Below are 19313 nucleotides of genomic sequence, written 5' to 3'. Positions count from 1 at the left end.
TTCAGTAATTAAGGACTGTTTCTTACCCTTTACAGATAGACTTCATGGTATGTCGCCTGTAAAAAAAAAAAAATCTGCCCATTTTTTTTTAGCCCAATTCATACAGTCCCATTTTACCATATTCTTGTTGCAATAAGCCTTTTATATCTCCGTGCACATGAATTTGTGGACATGGGCCAATGTGGGTGGACTTTCTATTTTAATAAATCCATTATTCATTTGTTTTAGGCAGGTCCATAAGACATAAGACTAATCATTTATTTTCAACAGGATAGAATGGCTTATTTTGTGTGTGTAATGTCGTTACTGGTCTGTGCAGCCTATATGCTACATGGCTGTGCCATGCCATGCACATGAAATCAATAGTTGTTGTGCTCATTAAACAGACGAGACACTTAGGTTACCCTGATCACAGTTAACACAGACGGAGATTCCGTGAAACAAAATCACATTGATTGATTAAGACGAGTCATAGGCTTTTTGGTCGGGGAGAAGCCTAGGCTGCTAAGTGACTGCAAGTGAAGAGCAACATTATCCACTTGTTAAGCTACAAAACATGCTGACAAATGTTCTGTTCACCAGTGCTTATACATGAGCCAACGAGACAAGATGATCATGAGCAGCATTCACCTCGACTTAGCTAACATTTTTCTACAGCCTAATTGTCTCCAATATTCAAATGTGGATTCAGTGAAGAAGAAAACAAATCTGACATTGATTGATTTATCAAGACGAGTCCCCGCCCATTGTCTCAATAAAGCGTGAAACGGTGCTGAAATAGTTGACCACACGCGGGTAGGCTATTGCTTCAAAATGTATCATAACTATTGGATGACTTTCATCCTGCGTTTCAGTAAGAAACATTTTGATGCCTTCAATTGCATGGGCTTACTTTATTGCAATGTTTTCGTAATTCAGTGATATTTACTGGAACAGTCATTTTTTATGGATACGCCAGTTGTGGTTAAGAAAACAGTGCATGCGGTGGGCTGAGAAAGAAAAAAAGAGATGGGTGAAGTGACATGCCTCGCAAAGTTTAGAACTGGCTGGGGAATGGTAGTAATGGGCGCTGCCTAGCAACCATCAAGAGCTTAAGAGAGTAGTCCGTGTCAATGCCGCCTCAGCATTATGGCTACACTTCATACCGTCGTCGGAACTTTACTGCAATTATGATTAGGACGGTTGGCTTTTAGCAAAAAGTTGGCGGGATGCTAAAGTTGGCGGGAAAAAAACGTACTGGTTTGAAAGGTGTATAAGTGTCACGACTGCCCTCGCTACCCCTCCCGGCAATCGGAGGTGCCCAGGCTCCCCAGCACTACGCACTCCTGCCACCATCATTACGCACACCTGTCTTTCCCCGTCACGCACATCAGCGTATTATTGGACTCACATAGACTCAATCAACTGTTTATTACCTCCCCTATATGTCAGTTCCCCATCTCTGTTCCCTGCTGCTGCAGTGATTGTCGAATGCTGGTGTTTTGCCCGTGTGCTGACGTTGTGCCTGTCTTGTTTCATGTCTGTTCCTTATTAAATGTTGACTCCCCGTACCTGCGTCTCATCTCCGGCGTCGGGCCGGAATGCAGCAGCCATCTAACGAATCATCGGGGAGTGCTGGCGTTCTGGTTGGTGGTGACGTCGTGTCCGGGGACGGCCGCTGATGGAACCGGGGGTGCCTAAGCCAGCCCGTCGGGCTTCCACGCACTAGCTGGCTCAAGAGGTTCTCGTCCCGGTTGGCTCGGTAGGCACCCATCCCACGTCAGGCCACAGCCGGATCGCCAGGGTTTTACGCCTCAGCCGGCTTGCCAGGCATCAACGCTTCAGCCAGATCATCAGGCTCCCACGTGCCAGCAGGATCATCAGGCTCCCACGCCTCAACCGGGTCGTCAGGCTCCCAGGCCTCAGCAGGTTTGTCGGGATTTTACGCCTAGCCGGTTTGTCCGGTGCCCGTGCCTCGGCCAGCCCGTCAGGCTCGCCCAGGTGGGACACCAGGGGGTGCCCCTAGAGGGGGGGATACTGTCACGACTGCTCCACTCCCCCTCCCGGTGCTTGAAGGTGCCAGACCCCCCCAGCATTACGCACTCCTGCCACCATCATTACGCACACCTGTCTTTCCCCGTCACGCGCATCAGCATATTATTAGACTCACATAGACTCAATCACCTGTTTATAACCTCTCCTATATGTCAGTTCCCCATCTCTGTTCCCCGCTGCTGCAGCGATTGTCAAATGCTGGTGTTTTACCCGTGTGCTGACACTGTGCCTGTCTTGATTCATGTCTGTTCCTTATTAAATGTTGACTCCCCGTACCTGCTTCTCATCTCTGGCATCAGTCCATACAAAAAGAGTCCTATTATAGAGCATTTCCCATAGAAGTAATGAAATCGGATGGCAAAGTACAGAAACATTTTTAATCACTCCACACCTCTAGGGGCAGTATAGTATGTGCAATAGGTGTTCACATTAGGATGGTGAACTGTATGTCTAATTCACAGGGATGGTTGACATATTAGAGCTGTGATGGGCAACTTTGATGGGGGTAGGGGCCACAAAAAATCTGAAATCATCATGAGGGGCCGCAGTGGTTTGCGGTTCTGTGTTCCCACACATGCAGTCATGCCTTGAGGGTCCTAAATGAAAAAAATGTTCTTTGAAATTTGAAACATTTGCAGTTTTACAGCTAATTTCCTGCAATTTTTCACATTTTGCCATAGTTTGGATAAAAATATTTGCAGCTTTGAACATGACATCTGAGTGAGAGTGACTAACAAAACCAATGGGGGCCACTCGGTCAGTAATTCGACCATGATTAGTACAAATTTAGATAAGTTAGTCTAGCTAACTATCAATCAATTTTTGTTGTTGCTGTCAGGCTAATTGAGTGACTGTCAGTGACTGACATAACAAGAATAAAACTGCTGATGCACAACCAAATTTCGAAATTGCACCTGGTGTACTCTACTATTCTAACTCAACAGTAAGTTGAGACCCCAACCGAGTTCCTAAAAAAAACAAAAAAACAAAAACAAATCAAGACTTGTTCGATAGGATAGATAACGCGATATGCGTGAATTAGGTGGTGGCTTCCATCCAAAGACATGGGTGGTAATGTAAGCCCTGAGTGTCTCATCACAAAGAGGTCATCAGCATAGATTAGACCAAGTTCCTACCTTGCAGGTGTCAACATACCACACTACTTACTGTTAAAAATGAGCAGCAAATTGTTATTTTATGCAAGAACTGCTGCTATTACACAAGCCCCCCGAGGCACTGGTCTTGCTAAGGAGTTATGATAACTCAAACCACAGGAGTCTCTTCTCTTGTCTAAACAATCCTGCCTGATGGAATTCCTAGCCCTGCTGTGGTAGGGTTACCATACAGCGTCAGAAAACTACACTCTTAAAAAGAAGGGTTCCAAAAGGGTTCTTCGGCTGGCCCCATAGGAGAACCCTTTATGGTTCCATATTTTCCCTGAGTTTCAAGTAGAAAGACCATGTGAACCCTCTGTATGGGATCTACTTGGAACCCAACAGGGGTTCTACCTGGAACCAAAATGATTCTACATGGAATAGAGTTGCAAAGGCAGTTGCAAAGTTTACCAGTAAACTACTACAATTTTGGCATCTTTCAAGGATTCAATCTCAACCACACTGCACACTGCCCTAACCCATCTGGACAAGAGGAATACCTATGTGAGAATGCTGTTCATCGACTACAGCTCGGCATTCAACACCATAGTACCCTCCAAGCTCGTCATCAAGCTCGAGACCCTGGGTCTCGACCCCGCCCTGTGCAACTGGGTACTGGACTTCCTGACGGGCCGCCCCCAGGTGGTGAGGGTAGGTAACAACATCTCCACCCCGCTGATCCTCAACACTGGGGCCCCACAAGGGTGTGTTCTGAGCCCTCTCCTGTACTCCCTGTTCACCCACGACTGCGTGGCCACGCACGCCTCCAACTCAATCATCAAGTTTGCGGACGACACAACAGTGGTAGGCTTGATTACCAACAACGACGAGACGGCCTACAGGGAGGAGGTGAGGGCCCTCGGAGTGTGGTGTCAGGAAAATAACCTCACACTCAACGTCAACAAAACTAAGGAGATGATTGTGGACTTCAGGAAACAGCAGAGGGAACACCCCCTATCCACATCGATGGAACAGTAGTGGAGAGAGTAGCAAGTTTTAAGTTCCTCGGCATACACATCACAGACAAACTGAATTGGTCCACTCACACAGACAGCATCGTGAAGAAGGCGCAGCAGCGCCTCTTCAACCTCAGGAGGCTGAAGAAATTCGGCTTGTCACCAAAAGCACTCACAAACTTCTACAGATGCACAATCGAGAGCATCCTGGCGGGCTGTATCACCGCCTGGTACGGCAACTGCTCCGCCCTCAACCCTAAGGCTCTCCAGAGGGTAGTGAGGTCTGCACAACGCATCACCGGGGGCAAACTACCTGCCCTCCAGGACACCTACACCACCCGATGTTACAGGAAGGCCATAAAGATCATCAAGGACATCAACCACCCGAGCCACTGCCTGTTCACCCCGCTATCATCCAGAAGGCGAGGTCAGTACAGGTGCATCAAAGCTGGGACCGAGAGACTGAAAAACAGCTTCTATCTCAAGGCCATCAGACTGTTAAACAGCCACCACTAACATTGAGTGGCTGCTGCCAACACACTGACGCTGACTCAACTCCAGCCACTTTAATAATGGGAATTGATGGGAAATGATGTAAATATATCACTAGCCACTTTAAACAATGCTACCTTATATAATGTTACTTACCCTACATTATTCATCTCATATGCATACGTATATACTGTACTCTATATCATCGACTGCATCCTTATGTAATACATGTATCACTAGCCACTTTAACTATGCCACTTTGTTTACATACTCATCTCATATGTATATACTGTACTCGATACCATCTACTGTATCTTGCCTATGCTGCTCTGTACCATCACTCATTCATATATCCTTATGTACATATTCTTTATCCCCTTACACTGTGTATAAGACAGTAGTTTAGGAATTGTTAGTTAGATTACTTGTTGGTTATTACTGCATTGTCGGAACTAGAAGCACAAGCATTTTGCTACACTCGCATTAACATCTGCTAACCATGTGTATGTGACAAATAAATTTGATTTGATTTGGATTTTATGTACTTCAGATTATCACAGGTGTCTGTAATTATCTCTGTCCCCCTGTGTGGCCTTATCACATGTAAAACATATGAAATAATGAAATAAGAATTTTACAATAAAAAATGACAAAAATGAAAAAATATTATCCTAAATACAAACCATCAATTTAGTGAATACCATTGATGTTTAATATGAGGGTTTCAGCATGAAATATCCTTTATATGTTCTTACATGTCTTTATTAACTATGTCAATATGTATTTGTAGTCAATGTTTTGGCATCAAGCTGGTGGATTTTATATTTCGAAGTTAATTGAAAGACATGTCATTTGATTAGATGCTTTTTTCAATAATTGGACTATTTTCTCTTGAACCATATGGTCTATCTACTAGAAACTCATGGAAAATATGGGCACAGATATAATAAATTAATATGGTATGTGAATACATTATTATAAATTACCAAAGGTACTCAAGATTGCCATAGATTGTTAATTACCGAAATTACTCAAGATTCCATTAATTTACTGGTTGGTTTGCAACCCTAACCTGGAACCAAAAAGGGTTCTTCAAAGGGTTCTCCTTTGGGGACAGCCGAAGAACCCTTTTAGGTTCCGGATACACTCTTGCTATCCTCCTCTTCATCCTGTCTCTGCATCCTAAAAAAAGCTGATGAGTTTTTAGGTATAATCCTTCCTCTGGCTCTTACATTTAAATTGTGTTGTTTTCAACCAAACACTGCTTGCTAAAACCACACTGTACAGTGTGTGCGTGTGCGCGTGTGCAAGCGACTGTGCTTAAATGATGATATCCAGCCCTAAATGTCCATTACGCTTCGCTACTGTCCATTACGGCATCATGGCCGTGTCATCCCGAAACCCGTTAGTGCGTAAACATGTACACTCCATGTGACCCCTGCCTACTTACACCTATTAGTTAGGGCTCCTGTCTGTGAAAGTTGTTTATACAGTGTGCTCATGAGACCTGGCTGCCGTTCAAAGAAATCATATTGAGTTCAGGAGAAGTCGGCCAAGATGTAATACAAATAGCTGTAAGAAAAAGAAAGAAAGGAATTTGAAAAATGTTAATGGTTTTTTATTTTTTTCCTTTCACTTTTTCTTCACCAATCTTCCATACCGCAGTTTTGTTCCATTGTCTGGTCCCTAAACCAAGTTAGCAAAAAATATATTTTTTCAATGAATGGAGTTCAGCACCGCAACAAAGAGTATTCAGTAACCAAACAAGCTGGAAATGTGGGGTAGCCACACGTGACATTAAAATCATAATGCAGCTTGTAAATTTCCCTACACTCTTTCTCATCTCTCTCTCTCTCTCTCTCTCTCTCTCTCTCTCTCTGTCTGTCTGTTCTGTGTGTCCTGGCTGTGTGGCATGCAGCCAGAGCAAAGCACACAAACAAGCATGGCTTTGAGTCAACACCAGACAACAACAAGACAAACAACAACAATGACCTCAACCACGCACTGACCAAAACCCAACAAGCTATATTACAGACACTCTTATGTCTGGGCCCTTGTGGAATGACTTGGGATGCATTCCATCTCTGACAAGGTCTGACGAAGAGGAGAATGCTTGTTCTGATGAGCAGAAGCCCCAAGTACACAAGACTAGGAACCATGGTTTTAACGAGCTCTGCCTTCACTGTATTTGGGTCTTGCCGGGACAATCATCCAGAGAAAGTAACTTGGTGCATCTAAATGGGACATTTCATTTTCAGCACTTGGTGAGAATATCTCACTGTTCTCTATCTACAACTCTGTAACTACATACTGTATGTAATGCCAGTGCCACCCATTTGGTTTGGTGCATGGCATGACTAGAGGGCTCTGTTCACTTCTGTTAGAGCAGAGTGACGGTGCTGTGTTGACAGCCCTTTCCAGTATGGGACTATCAACTGTCCACATTGTTAATAGCAGCAACATTGTGAGCCTAATTAGATGATTGACGAGGCATCTCATTTGTTCGTCTTGACAATCTCTCTCGCTCTCTCTTTCTCTCTCTAAGCTCAGCATCAGGGCCCTGTAATGACTACCAGCACTTGGCCCCAGCCCGAGACCTAATCCTAGATCCAACCTTGTGCCCAGATCCTTAATAAATACAAATACTGCCCCGGTTCCAGCCTCAGCCCCAGCTGAGTAGTCCCAGCCTAGTTCCAGCCCCATACAGCACATGCCCAATATCCCATCCTAAGCTTCAGCACAAGTCAAGCCCCTGTCCAATTCCAAGACCTATAGCTCTAGCCTCAGATCGAACCCATGCCCTACCCCCAGCCCAGCACCAATCAAACTGCAGGTCCAGCCGCAGGTCCAGCCCTACCCCAGCCCAGCCTCAGTCAAGCCGCAAGTCCAGTCCCAGCTCTACCCCCAGCCCAGCCTCAGTCAAGCCGCAAGTCCAGCCCCAGCCCTATCCACAGCTGCACTCATCAATCCAGAAGCCTCACTCAGTGGGTAAGGTGGGTTCGGGAGCACCACAACCACCACCACCTCCACCTCCAGTAGAGTACATCCATGTCCGGCGGAGTCCTAAATTACAGGCAAGTTCCACACAGTGAGACAGTTTATTGCATCTGACCAGCTCACTTCCTCCCCATACCGAAGGCATTGCATGCTGGGCCTTATTTTGATGTGGCGTGTAAGCATAATTAGAGGTCCAATAAAAGCAGAGAGGGGGGAAAAAGGAGGCATGTCCATCTGTCGAGTGTTAAAGGGTGGGGAGGGGGTAGAGAGAGCCCTGCTCTGCACTCCGGATCACACAGCTCCACCACGCCTCCCTGTATGTTGTTGTAGCAGCCATTAGAGCAGGCGTGGATGTAAATACTCTGCCGAGCCAAAGACCAACCCCACACACTTGTCTGCCTGCGTGTCGTGTGTGTGTGTGTCTCAGAGGGAGGGGGGCTCCTGATCTCCAGTTACCAGGGCCTTGCAGAGATCGATCCAAAGTAGGTACTAGTCCAGCACGCACACGGAGAAGAACACACACAGACATGGCAAACAAGAGTCAGATATGTGGCTCACTGCAGTAGTACAACAGTGGACCATCCCTATTCCCTCCCTGTCCTTGTGTCTCTAGCTATGTCCCTAGGAGCGGTGATGTTAATGCAGCCCAACAACTGGGAACCTGCTGGTAATCGAGTTCCAGCTTCCAACATATGCCCTCCTTTTTTAATACTGTTCTCCATACTTACAGTATTCCTTAAGAATCACACCAGTTGTGACCATGTTATTGTCAATACACTGTTCTGAGTAAATGCTTGAGTGTTGTTCTTCACATGAGTATAGTGAGAGGTTCGTTGACGAGGGCCTCCCTCTCTCTGTCTCTGGTCCGTTCTCCTACCTCTGAAGCCCTCGCACGACTCGCTTCTGTGCTTAAATGCTTCTTTTGTGTTGTTGTTTTATGCCCGCCACTTAGAAACGATCCCCAGATTATGACTTTTATGGCCTAATAAACTCAAGAGTATCGAACCAAACTGGCTGGTCATATTTAGTAGCTTTATGCAAAAACGTATTAAGGTGTAATTGCTGTAGGCAGGCGCGCTATTGAGGGAATAACATAGGTGAGGGCTACAAAATTTCCCCTCGCACTCGAAGGGGACACTGGACCTTTTGTCTGCTGCTCTGGAGTTTCCAATCACCACTGGGAAATATGGAGTGTATTATAAGATTTATATAATAAGTCCATTTTATTTCACATTTCCGAAAATGAACTTTTACAGTGTGGTAAAATGTAGCCGGAAAGAAAAACATCTGTTTGGCATTTAGCGTTGCCAACATAATGGAATCCTCTGATGACAATGATTGAGGGTGGAAGAGAAGATCCCCTTGTGCATTGCCCTGAGAAAAAGAAAAAACAGGGACCGAATCTACACACAGCGACTGTTTCTCTGCAGTGACATGATAAATGGAAACGTGTAGAAGAATTACAAAGCCAGCCTTCTCCTCTGTGTGAAATGGATCCTCCTCAGTCTTTGCTCAAGACACGAAACAGCGCACAGAGGGGAAAAAAGAGAGAAAGCGTGAAAAAAAACTAAACCCTCTAGTTTGCGAACCTACTGCAAACGCCATCGAATCAGAAAGCTACATGTTGGTGCCAATTTAAATTAATTAGGGCGAATTGAGTTTATCGGGTGAAGGGGGCTAGGTAGAGGGTGAATAGGCAGAGGGTAAACAGATTTATTTATTTTTTTATGGTGAGAGATAATGAAGACAGAACAGAAACAGATAACCCTCAGCTTGTCACGTGGGTCCTGAAGAATCTCTCCGAGCCTGACTACAAGTTCATGACACCTGTGTTGTTGTTTTTTGTGTGTTTTTTTTTTACCTCAGGGGGAATTTCCACCAGTGTAGCAGGACTGAGAACCCTTTCACTGGCTTCATTTGATACGGCTGTGACTGAGACCTAGTAGGTCTGCTACACTCCAGACAGACAGGGTGGACATGCTTGGGTCAGTGGGTCCCACCAGACTGACCTCGCCGCAACAGGTACTGTCGTTCACAGATTTTGTTTTTGTGACTGAATTTATTTGTCAATGCAGCTGAAAACTTGAATTATCTGCCATGATTTTCCACAAAAAAAACTGTCCAGACGCAAAAACACACCTGCATAAAGACTTGCACGCACCCACAAACATATCCACACACACACTCACATTAACGGCTTGGCTGATGGGGCCTGGAAAGAGAAAGGGAACACGGCTCCTCTTAGACGCTACAGTCGGGGCTCAGGTCAGGACTTGGCGAGCAGTAAATCCCTCTCAGGTGATGCAGCTCACATTCAGCCACATCCAGCTGATCTGCTTAAATATGTTCTCTCCCGTCCCCGTCCCTCCACTCCCTCTCATCTTTAAAAACGCCCCCTCGGCAAGGAGCAGAACTTGGGAGGATGGACGACACTGCTATTCCACACCACGAACCAAGGATCGCTTTTCAGCGTTTGCGTAAAGTGATCGTTCCATGTGCCGCTTGGCGCGCTGACACAACGCACAGGGCTCCTTCATAACCAGCCAGGAGAAACGCACTGCTGCTGTGGAATAAAAAAAAAAGTCACACAGTCCTCCTGGCTTAGGAGAGAAACGCAGGATACAAGGCACCCATCCCGTGGATTAGAGTGGCATTATGTGAGAAAGCCTTGTTAAAAGACATGCCATCTGCAGCCCCTTTTCACTTTTTCCAAAGGCAGAGTGGCAAAGCTGCTTTAAGAGAGGCCCTGTGGAGCATTCACTGGGGGGGGGGGGGGTAATCACTCAAACACACATTAATTCTCTCCAAATCATCTCCAACTTAAATTACAGACCTTCTGACTCACTCCTTCACATCTCTCTCACTCACTCACAGTCAGTTTAAAATGGCTTCATGTCCACCAAACAATAAGAGGGACAATAAGCTATTTAATAGACAGTCATAAACTATTAATATATAATAATATATGCCGTTTAGCAGACGCTTTTACCCAAATCGACTTACAGTCATGCTATTTGTATCCATTTCTCTCACGGAAAATTCTGAGTATTAGCAAGTGCGGTCTGAGTGCTTTCAGGATGGCAGGTAGTCTAGCGATTAAGAGCGTTGGGCCAGTACCCGGCTTGGTGAAAAATCTGCTGATGTGCCCTTGAGCAAGGCACTTAACCCTAATTGCTCCTGTAAGTAGCTCTGAATGAGTGTCTGCTAAATGACTAAAACGTAAATGTAAGGCATATCCTTCTAAGTATTACCCACACTGTACTGCCATGTCAAAGAGGTGCTCTTGACTGTCCTCCCCCTTTGAATGTGTGTGTTCATACTACAAGCAACAGGAAACAGGGAAACAAAAATGAGTGTCTCTTATTGGTAGTCCCTCGCTGTTTCAGTTTGTTTGCTTCTGCTTGGTGACTAATGAATACAACTTCAGCAGGTACCGTACTAACACATCTGATGCTTGGTGACTAGTGAATACAACTTCAGCAGGTACCGTACTAACACATCTGATGCTTGGTGACTAGTGAATACAACTTCAGCAGGTACCGTACTAACACATCTGATGCTTGGTGACTATTGAATACAACTTCAGCAGGTACCGTACTAACACATCTGATGCTTGGTGACGAGTGAATACAACTTCAGCAGGTACCGTACTAACACATCTGATGCTTGCTGACTAGTGAATACAACTTCAGCAGGTACCGTACTAACACATCTGATGCTTGGTGACGAGTGAATACAACTTCAGCAGGTACCGTACTAACACATCTGATGCTTGGTGACTAGTGAATACAACTTCAGCAGGTACCGTACTAACACATCTGATGCTTGGTGACTAGCGAATACAACTTCAGCAGGTACCGTACTAACACATCTGATGCTTGGTGACTAGCGAATACAACTTCAACAGGTACCGTACTAACACATCTGATGCTTGGTGACGAGTGAATACAACTTCAGCAGGTACCGTACTAACACATCTGATGCTTGGTGACTAGTGAATACAACTTCAGCAGGTACCGTACTAACACATCTGATGCTTGGTGACTAGTGAATACAACTTCAGCAGGTACCGTACTAACACATCTGATGCTTGGTGACTAGTGAATACAACTTCAGCAGGTCCCATACTAACACATTTGATGCTTGGTGACTAGTGAATACAACTTCAGCAGGTACCGTACTAACACATCTGATGCTTGGTGACTAGTGAATACAACTTCAGCAGGTACCGTACTAACACATCTGATGCTTGGTGACTAGTGAATACAACTTCAGCAGGTACCGTACTAACACATCTGATGCTTGGTGACTAGTGAATACAACTTCAGCAGGTACCGTACTAACACATCTGATGCTTGGTGACTAGTGAATACAACTTCAGCAGGTCCCATACTAACACATCTGATGCTTGGTGACTAGTGAATACAACTTCAGCAGGTACCGTACTAACACATCTGATGCTTGGTGACTAGTGAATACAACTTCAGCAGGTACCATACTAACACATCTGATGCTTGGTGACTAGTGAATACAACTTCAGCAGGTACCGTACTAACACATCTGATGCTTGCTGACTAGTGAATACAACTTCAGCAGGTACCGTACTAACACATCTGATGCTTGGTGACGAGTGAATACAACTTCAGCAGGTACCGTACTAACACATCTGATGCTTGGTGACTAGTGAATACAACTTCAGCAGGTACCGTACTAACACATCTGATGCTTGGTGACTAGTGAATACAACTTCAGCAGGTACCGTACTAACACATCTGATGCTTGGTGACTAGCGAATACAACTTCAACAGGTACCGTACTAACACATCTGATGCTTGGTGACTAGTGAATACAACTTCAGCAGGTACCGTACTAACACATCTGATGCTTGGTGACTAGTGAATACAACTTCAGCAGGTACCGTACTAACACATCTGATGCTTGGTCACTAGTGAATACAACTTCAGCAGGTACCGTACTAACACATCTGATGCTTGGTGACGAGTGAATACAACTTCAGCAGGTACCGTACTAACACATCTGATGCTTGGTGACTAGTGAATACAACTTCAGCAGGTACCGTACTAACACATCTGATGCTTGGTGACGAGTGAATACAACTTCAGCAGGTACCGTACTAACACATCTGATGCTTGGTGACGAGTGAATACAACTTCAGCAGGTACCGTACTAACACATCTGATGCTTGGTGACGAGTGAATACAACTTCAGCAGGTACCGTACTAACACATCTGATGCTTGGTGACTAGTGAATACAACTTCAGCAGGTACCGTACTAACACATCTGATGCTTGCTGACTAGTGAATACAACTTCAGCAGGTACCATACTAACACATCTGATGCTTGGTGACACATCTGATGCTCTGATGTGACTAGTGAATACAACTTCAGCAGGTACCGTACTAACACATCTGATGCTTGGTGACTAGTGAATACAACTTCAGCAGGTACCGTACTAACACATCTGATGCTTGGTGACTAGTGAATACAACTTCAGCAGGTACCGTACTAACACATCTGATGCTTGGTGACTAGTGAATACAACTTCAGCAGGTACCATACTAACACATCTGATGCTTGGTGACTAGTGAATACAACTTCAGCAGGTACCATACTAACACATCTGATGCTTGGTGACTAGTGAATACAACTTCAGCAGGTACCGTACTAACACATCTGATGCTTGGTGACTAGTGAATACAACTTCAGCAGGTACCGTACTAACACATCTGATGCTTGGTGACTAGTGAATACAACTTCAGCAGGTACCATACTAACACATCTGATGCTTGGTGACTAGTGAATACAACTTCAGCAGGTACCATACTAACACATCTGATGCTTGGTGACGCAGTGAATACAACTTCAGCAGGTACCGTACTAACACATCTGATGCTTGGTGACGAGTGAATACAACTTCAGCAGGTACCGTACTAACACATCTGATGCTTGGTGACTAGTGAATACAACTTCAGCAGGTACCGTACTAACACATCTGATGCTTGGTGACTAGTGAATACAACTTCAGCAGGTACCATACTAACACATCTGATGCTTGGTGACTAGTGAATACAACTTCAGCAGGTACCGTACTAACACATCTGATGCTTGGTGACTAGTGAATACAACTTCAGCAGGTACCGTACTAACACATCTGATGCTTGGTGACTAGTGAATACAACTTCAGCAGGTACCGTACTAACACATCTGATGCTTGGTGACTAGTGAATACAACTTCAGCAGGTACCGTACTAACACATCTGATGCTTGGTGACGAGTGAATACAACTTCAGCAGGTACCATACTAACACATCTGATGCTTGGTGACTAGTGAATACAACTTCAGCAGGTACCGTACTAACACATCTGATGCTTGGTGACGAGTGAATACAACTTCAGCAGGTACCGTACTAACACATCTGATGCTTGGTGACTAGTGAATACAACTTCAGCAGGTACCGTACTAACACATCTGATGCTTGGTGACTAGTGAATACAACTTCAGCAGGTACCATACTAACACATCTGATTCCGGGATGTTCTACATAACTTTTTCCATCAGATGCATCATCACTGTGTTTCATCTTATCTCACATCAATTTAGTCCGTTTCCTCAAATAAGCCCAAACTCCATATTCAAGTAGACTTTGACACAATCGAGATAATTTATTATCACTTAGTGGTTACAAAGTTACTTAGAGATGCAATCTCAAGTTTTGTATAATTTCAGCCAGTAGTTTTGAAAGTAGTGCCGTTTTCTGTGTACTATGTCATCAAATGATGTAAATTTTTCATTCTCATTTTAGTCATTTAGCAAATGCTAAATCCAGAGCGATTTACAGGAGCAATTAAGTGCCTTGCTTAAGGGCACATCGACAGATTTTCACCTAGTCGACTTGGGGATTCGAACCAGTTATGCCCTGGAAATATTATTATAATATTTTTATTTTTTTTGCAATTGGTATGAATGATACATTACGAATTTGTTCTGCTTAAGATCCTGGAGTACATCTTTGAGTATCTTCATCTCAAAATCTGTTTCATATCATTTTGAGAAAGAAGAAGAGTAGGCGGCCAGTACGTTGCAAATAACTTTAGTAAACTATTAACAGAATGCACTTGCAAAATACTACAGAGCAGTCAGCATAGTACATCACAACTGGACACACAACTGGAAAACGCACTTTGACTACTAGACTCTTCCTCAGGCAACGTTGGAAAAATAGCTGAAGATTATTATTTGAACGAATCTGATTCGGATTCTTTTATTACTGTAAAAAAAAGAAAAGATTGTGGGGACATTCAAAACCGTATCATTTCTATGGTCTTTTGAAACAGCTGACCTACAAAATCTAAATTCACCTTGGAGTGATTACAGAACACACTAAGGGTACATTTTGTATTCAGTGCTGTACAGTCTTTCACTACTATAGCCATGTCCTAGGAGTGGATTTACAAACTCCCCTGACCCATGGTGCATCTCTTCCTCCAGGCAACATTGGTACTTGAGTCTGTTTTTATGTAGTCAGCAGGTGGCATCATTAGCCAGAGAATAAAAATGAAAACCAATATCCTTGAGTCGAGCAATGATATCTTGGCATGATTGCCTCTTTTTTAGTGGGCGGAGTGTGGGAGTAAGGAGGTGTAAATCATTGGTTTTATATGAAGAGAAAAAACAACAACTACAGTGTAACAGAGGATTGAGTCATATAGTAGATTATGCGAGCTGCTTGCAAGACATGATCAAACCATTTACACCACAGATTCCCTTCATTTAGCCTGAGCCTGACTCACAGTTTGCCTTTGAACACAAACTGTTGCTGACTAGAACAGCCCTGCTTCTCACTCTTGCATCCTCTTACTATACACCCATCTCCATCCCACACACTTCCCAAGCTAATCCAATTACATACTGTATGTCAACGGCAAAGGCTCTACTACTTAATTCAGCCAATTTATTTGAATTTATTTCAGCCTGAAAGGTAAAGACATTTGTTCCTCCACACACGGGATATTTTTCTTTACGCATAAAAATATATATGCCTGGGGAGCTTAACGTGACCAATTCCATATTCCGTTTTTAAAATGTGTCTGGGACTCAACACTCCAGACTGATTTGGAAACCTCACTACGTTACTGCTGCGTTCCAGAGCTGTCATGGTGAACCTTGAGGGCAAGGCACAAATATTCAGCCCTCTCAGAGTATATTGAACAGTGATCTCTCTCTCACATTCTTCTCTCAATAACCATAACAAAATAAAGGAAGGAAGTGAAAACCTAAAGCCTGGCTGCCTGCCAGTGTCTGCTAAATGTCGCTTTTGGCCTCAGTTGGACCATTCCAATCCAAAACAACAGGAACCAATCCTCCACCATCCATCAAAAAACAATCTGTACAAAAGCCATACATTGCTGAGGGCTGGGGCATCCAGTCAGAGGGTCAAATGTAAGAGTTAACATTTTGCTCTCATCCCCACCTCCAGCCTCCACCCCTCCCTCTCTCTATCTCTCAGACACACACACACACACACGCACGCAAGGGTTATACCTCTCTAGCCTGTTAGCCAAAAGCATTTCAACCACTTCTATCAACAGCAAACACAGAAACACAGACAAACACACACATCTATGCCATTATCAATTTGCCTCTCTCCCTATAACATCTCAAACTTAACCAGTTCCACTCTGTGCCAAAATGTTTGGTCCCATTTAAGAACATTATATTACGGCGCATCTGAGATGACCCCAATCCTAAGAGAAAAATAGAGGAGCAGAGAAAAGTGTGTCTGTGCAAGTACCCCACAGTGATTGCTTGATTATTTGCAGATGGGCAGTGTAAGGCTTGCAGCCAGGAGTGGAGGTTCCCCCTGGCATGCCTTGCATATGATTCAATCTGTGATTGCCTTACATTGTCTTGCATTGAGAAGAGGACCATCCTACTGTACTCCACACCACACTGTATAGACCTAACATGTTCTGTTTAGGGTATTGGTGCTATAACCAGGCTACCATGGGATCAATAAGGAATAGCACATGCACTTCAGATTAAGCAGTGTTCCCTCTCTCCCTTTCCACCAACGGAGTAAGGACCTTGCTTATGTCACAGATCCAGAGGGGTGCTGCTAACAGCAGACTCACTGATGGTCACAGTCTGCTCATTTATTCCACATTGCTGTTTTTACCAATGGGCTAAATTCACAGAAGCGATTGTTATGCATGTACCAACTGTTCAAAGATAACTGCGGTTATAAGATCAATTAAAACCAGCTTAGGAGGTTGGAGAGGTCGAATTCATATGACAAGGGAAGGGAGTTCCGCATCTATTCATTAAAACTCCCACAATACGCACCCCTAAGCCGCTGCGCTCCACAATAGATAGACAGAGCCGCACTACCAGCGTTTTACCGTCTCGTCGCTGTAGCCTACTAAGCAGTACCACATTTAATTAAAGACACAGACCTTTCTTTGTTGGCACGGACAGTCGGACAGGTAAGAGCCCGAAGCAATTTGGGGTAAACTAGGCTATTTGACCAAACAACTCACCAACAGCAACTATGTAAGAAATATGAAGCAGATAATATCACAAATCTTATCAGGCATTTTATGGTTGGCAAACCATGACGGTTATGTGTCCAATACGCACATTTTGCGCATTTGCCAAAATGTTCCCAAAACTGAGCTTCATGAATGACCTGTAATCTAGTAATACAAATAACAATGTCTCTGAGTGGTGAAGTCTCAAAAATGTTCCAATTTAGAAAAATAGTTTCCACGTTGAACTCACGAAGTTCCGAACAGTTGCCTCGTAAAACATACCCACAGTCTGGACAGACTCGGCTACTGCTTTACATCGCTGTGGGACTTTTCGTTTTTGGCGGGATGGATATATTAGCTGGATCGAATACATTTTTTCACTGCGCTTTTAATCTTATACCGGCAGTCGGGTGATAATAGCAGAATCCAGGAACTCACGAGCGCATTTACCAGATATGCATCACCTCAAATAGCCTAGCCCTAGTCTACAGGATGCTGGACGGTCACTGATCAGTATACCGTTCTCAGGGCGATTATAGTGTCAGTGTGTAGGAGACGTCCCAACGAGTTTTGTTTGAAAACATTGGCACGGTAATTATTTAATCATGGTGATGATGACATCATCATAAGCAGAACCGGATATACAATGGCAACAAATGTTGATTAAACTCTTGGTCTCAGAATGTTCAATATTATCTTTCCGACCATGTCGATTTTTCTTTTTCTAATGTTGCTGTCTCAGAAACTATCCAAAACTTCTCGCTTTCAACTGTCACATTGTCATTGATGCACGATTTTTTTCACGTACCTCTTTTGTTCCTCCTCCAGCGATTTGACTGCGTTTGACAGTTGCTGTACTCCATACAGTTCAACACGATTAAAGTCAATGAGAAAAGTCGAAACTGCATCTGGACGGCTGGTGTTCCGACTCGAATAAGAAGTGCCAATGGTGTTTGGGATGAATTATCTGGTTCGCTTCCTCCAGTTTCTTGAATGATTCCAATTTGTCACACATTAAACGAGCAGCGACAACATAGTATCTCACCGCGGGATAATATCATTTTATGAAGATCACCGTTCCTTCATTCACAAGTGTCCCTTTGCGTGCTGTAAAAAAAAAGATATGGGTTATTGTGATAACACATGTGACGATATCCACATCTATCAAAACATGGGAAAAATACTTGATCTAAAGAGTTTAGGAGGCTAAGCCTACTGTATTTAAATACACTGCAACAATGAAACATTTTTTCCTGGCACACGTGTTAATTTACTCCATTTTCGACAAAAAAAAGAGCTTGGCATGAAATGAATTCTAACGCCTCTAAAAACAAGCAATAACCTTCCAATATAATGAGCGCAAGAAGCTGTGTTTAACAGTGAACACAATATGAAACATACCTGCATATGTGACAGTCTAAATCCACTTCAGAAAGCCATAGCGGGTCTGGAGCATACAGCATCACCTCTTGTATGAAAAGTTATTCTGAAGAGAACAGAGGTCCGAGTGATCTCCCTTCTCCTTGAGACGCACGCGAGTTTTATTCCGGTAATACCTATTTCCCCGCGGAGAGCGTGTCCTTTTTCACTCCAACTTGTCTACACCATTCGGACGTCCCGTTTATCGTTGGGGTTTTTAAAAGCAAAGGATGTGAAGCCAGGAGATTCTCCTCTAGATTGTCTGCATTTGCGCTTCGAGCAGATGGTGAAGTGGTAGGTTACGACTGGTCCTGATGCTTGGGCTGCTTTCTCATATAGCTGCTCCTGTCACGTGGAGATGTCAAGATCTTTGGGGCTGCTCAGAATTAGAAGCCCCTTGACCAGAGTGAAGTGTTTTTTCTTATTATTTTAGATAATGAAGATGACACATGCTATTTAGCAGCCTAGGTCCTCACGCTACACCGAGGCTCCCTCAGGGTCCTAGTGCATGAATCAACTCAATCGCAGCCGTTTTGATTCTCGCGTGAAATTACGCACAACCCGTGACGTTAGAGTGGGGTATTGTTGAAGGCTATCAACCCCTAGTTTGGACGTTGAATGACCGAAAGACTCTCTCAAATTCCAAATGCTAAAAACAAATAATACGCTACTTTACGTTTAAAAAAAGAAGAAGTTTTCTATGGGGTTTGG

At 44.0% G+C, this 19313-nt stretch overlaps 1 protein-coding gene across 1 annotated transcript in view; it reads right to left on the bottom strand.

Moving 5' to 3' along the window:
- Positions 1-19071, bottom strand: part of LOC135521224 (R-spondin-2-like) — a 75318-nt gene extending 56247 nt beyond the window's left edge. The window contains exons 1-2 of the mRNA XM_064947152.1: positions 18585-19071; positions 17992-18290 (exon numbers count right to left, since the gene is read on the bottom strand). Coding sequence (XP_064803224.1) covers positions 17992-18091 — 100 coding nt within the window. The 5' untranslated portion in view covers positions 18092-18290; positions 18585-19071. The remainder of the gene's footprint in view (positions 1-17991; positions 18291-18584) is intronic.
- Between the last annotated feature and the right edge of the window lie 242 nt (positions 19072-19313).

This window comes from Oncorhynchus masou, chromosome 29, assembly GCF_036934945.1.
Source record: "Oncorhynchus masou masou isolate Uvic2021 chromosome 29, UVic_Omas_1.1, whole genome shotgun sequence".
NCBI lineage: Eukaryota > Metazoa > Chordata > Actinopteri > Salmoniformes > Salmonidae > Oncorhynchus > Oncorhynchus masou.
Note: the sequence above shows the minus strand (reverse complement) of the source record. Positions and strands in the feature narration are given on the sequence as shown.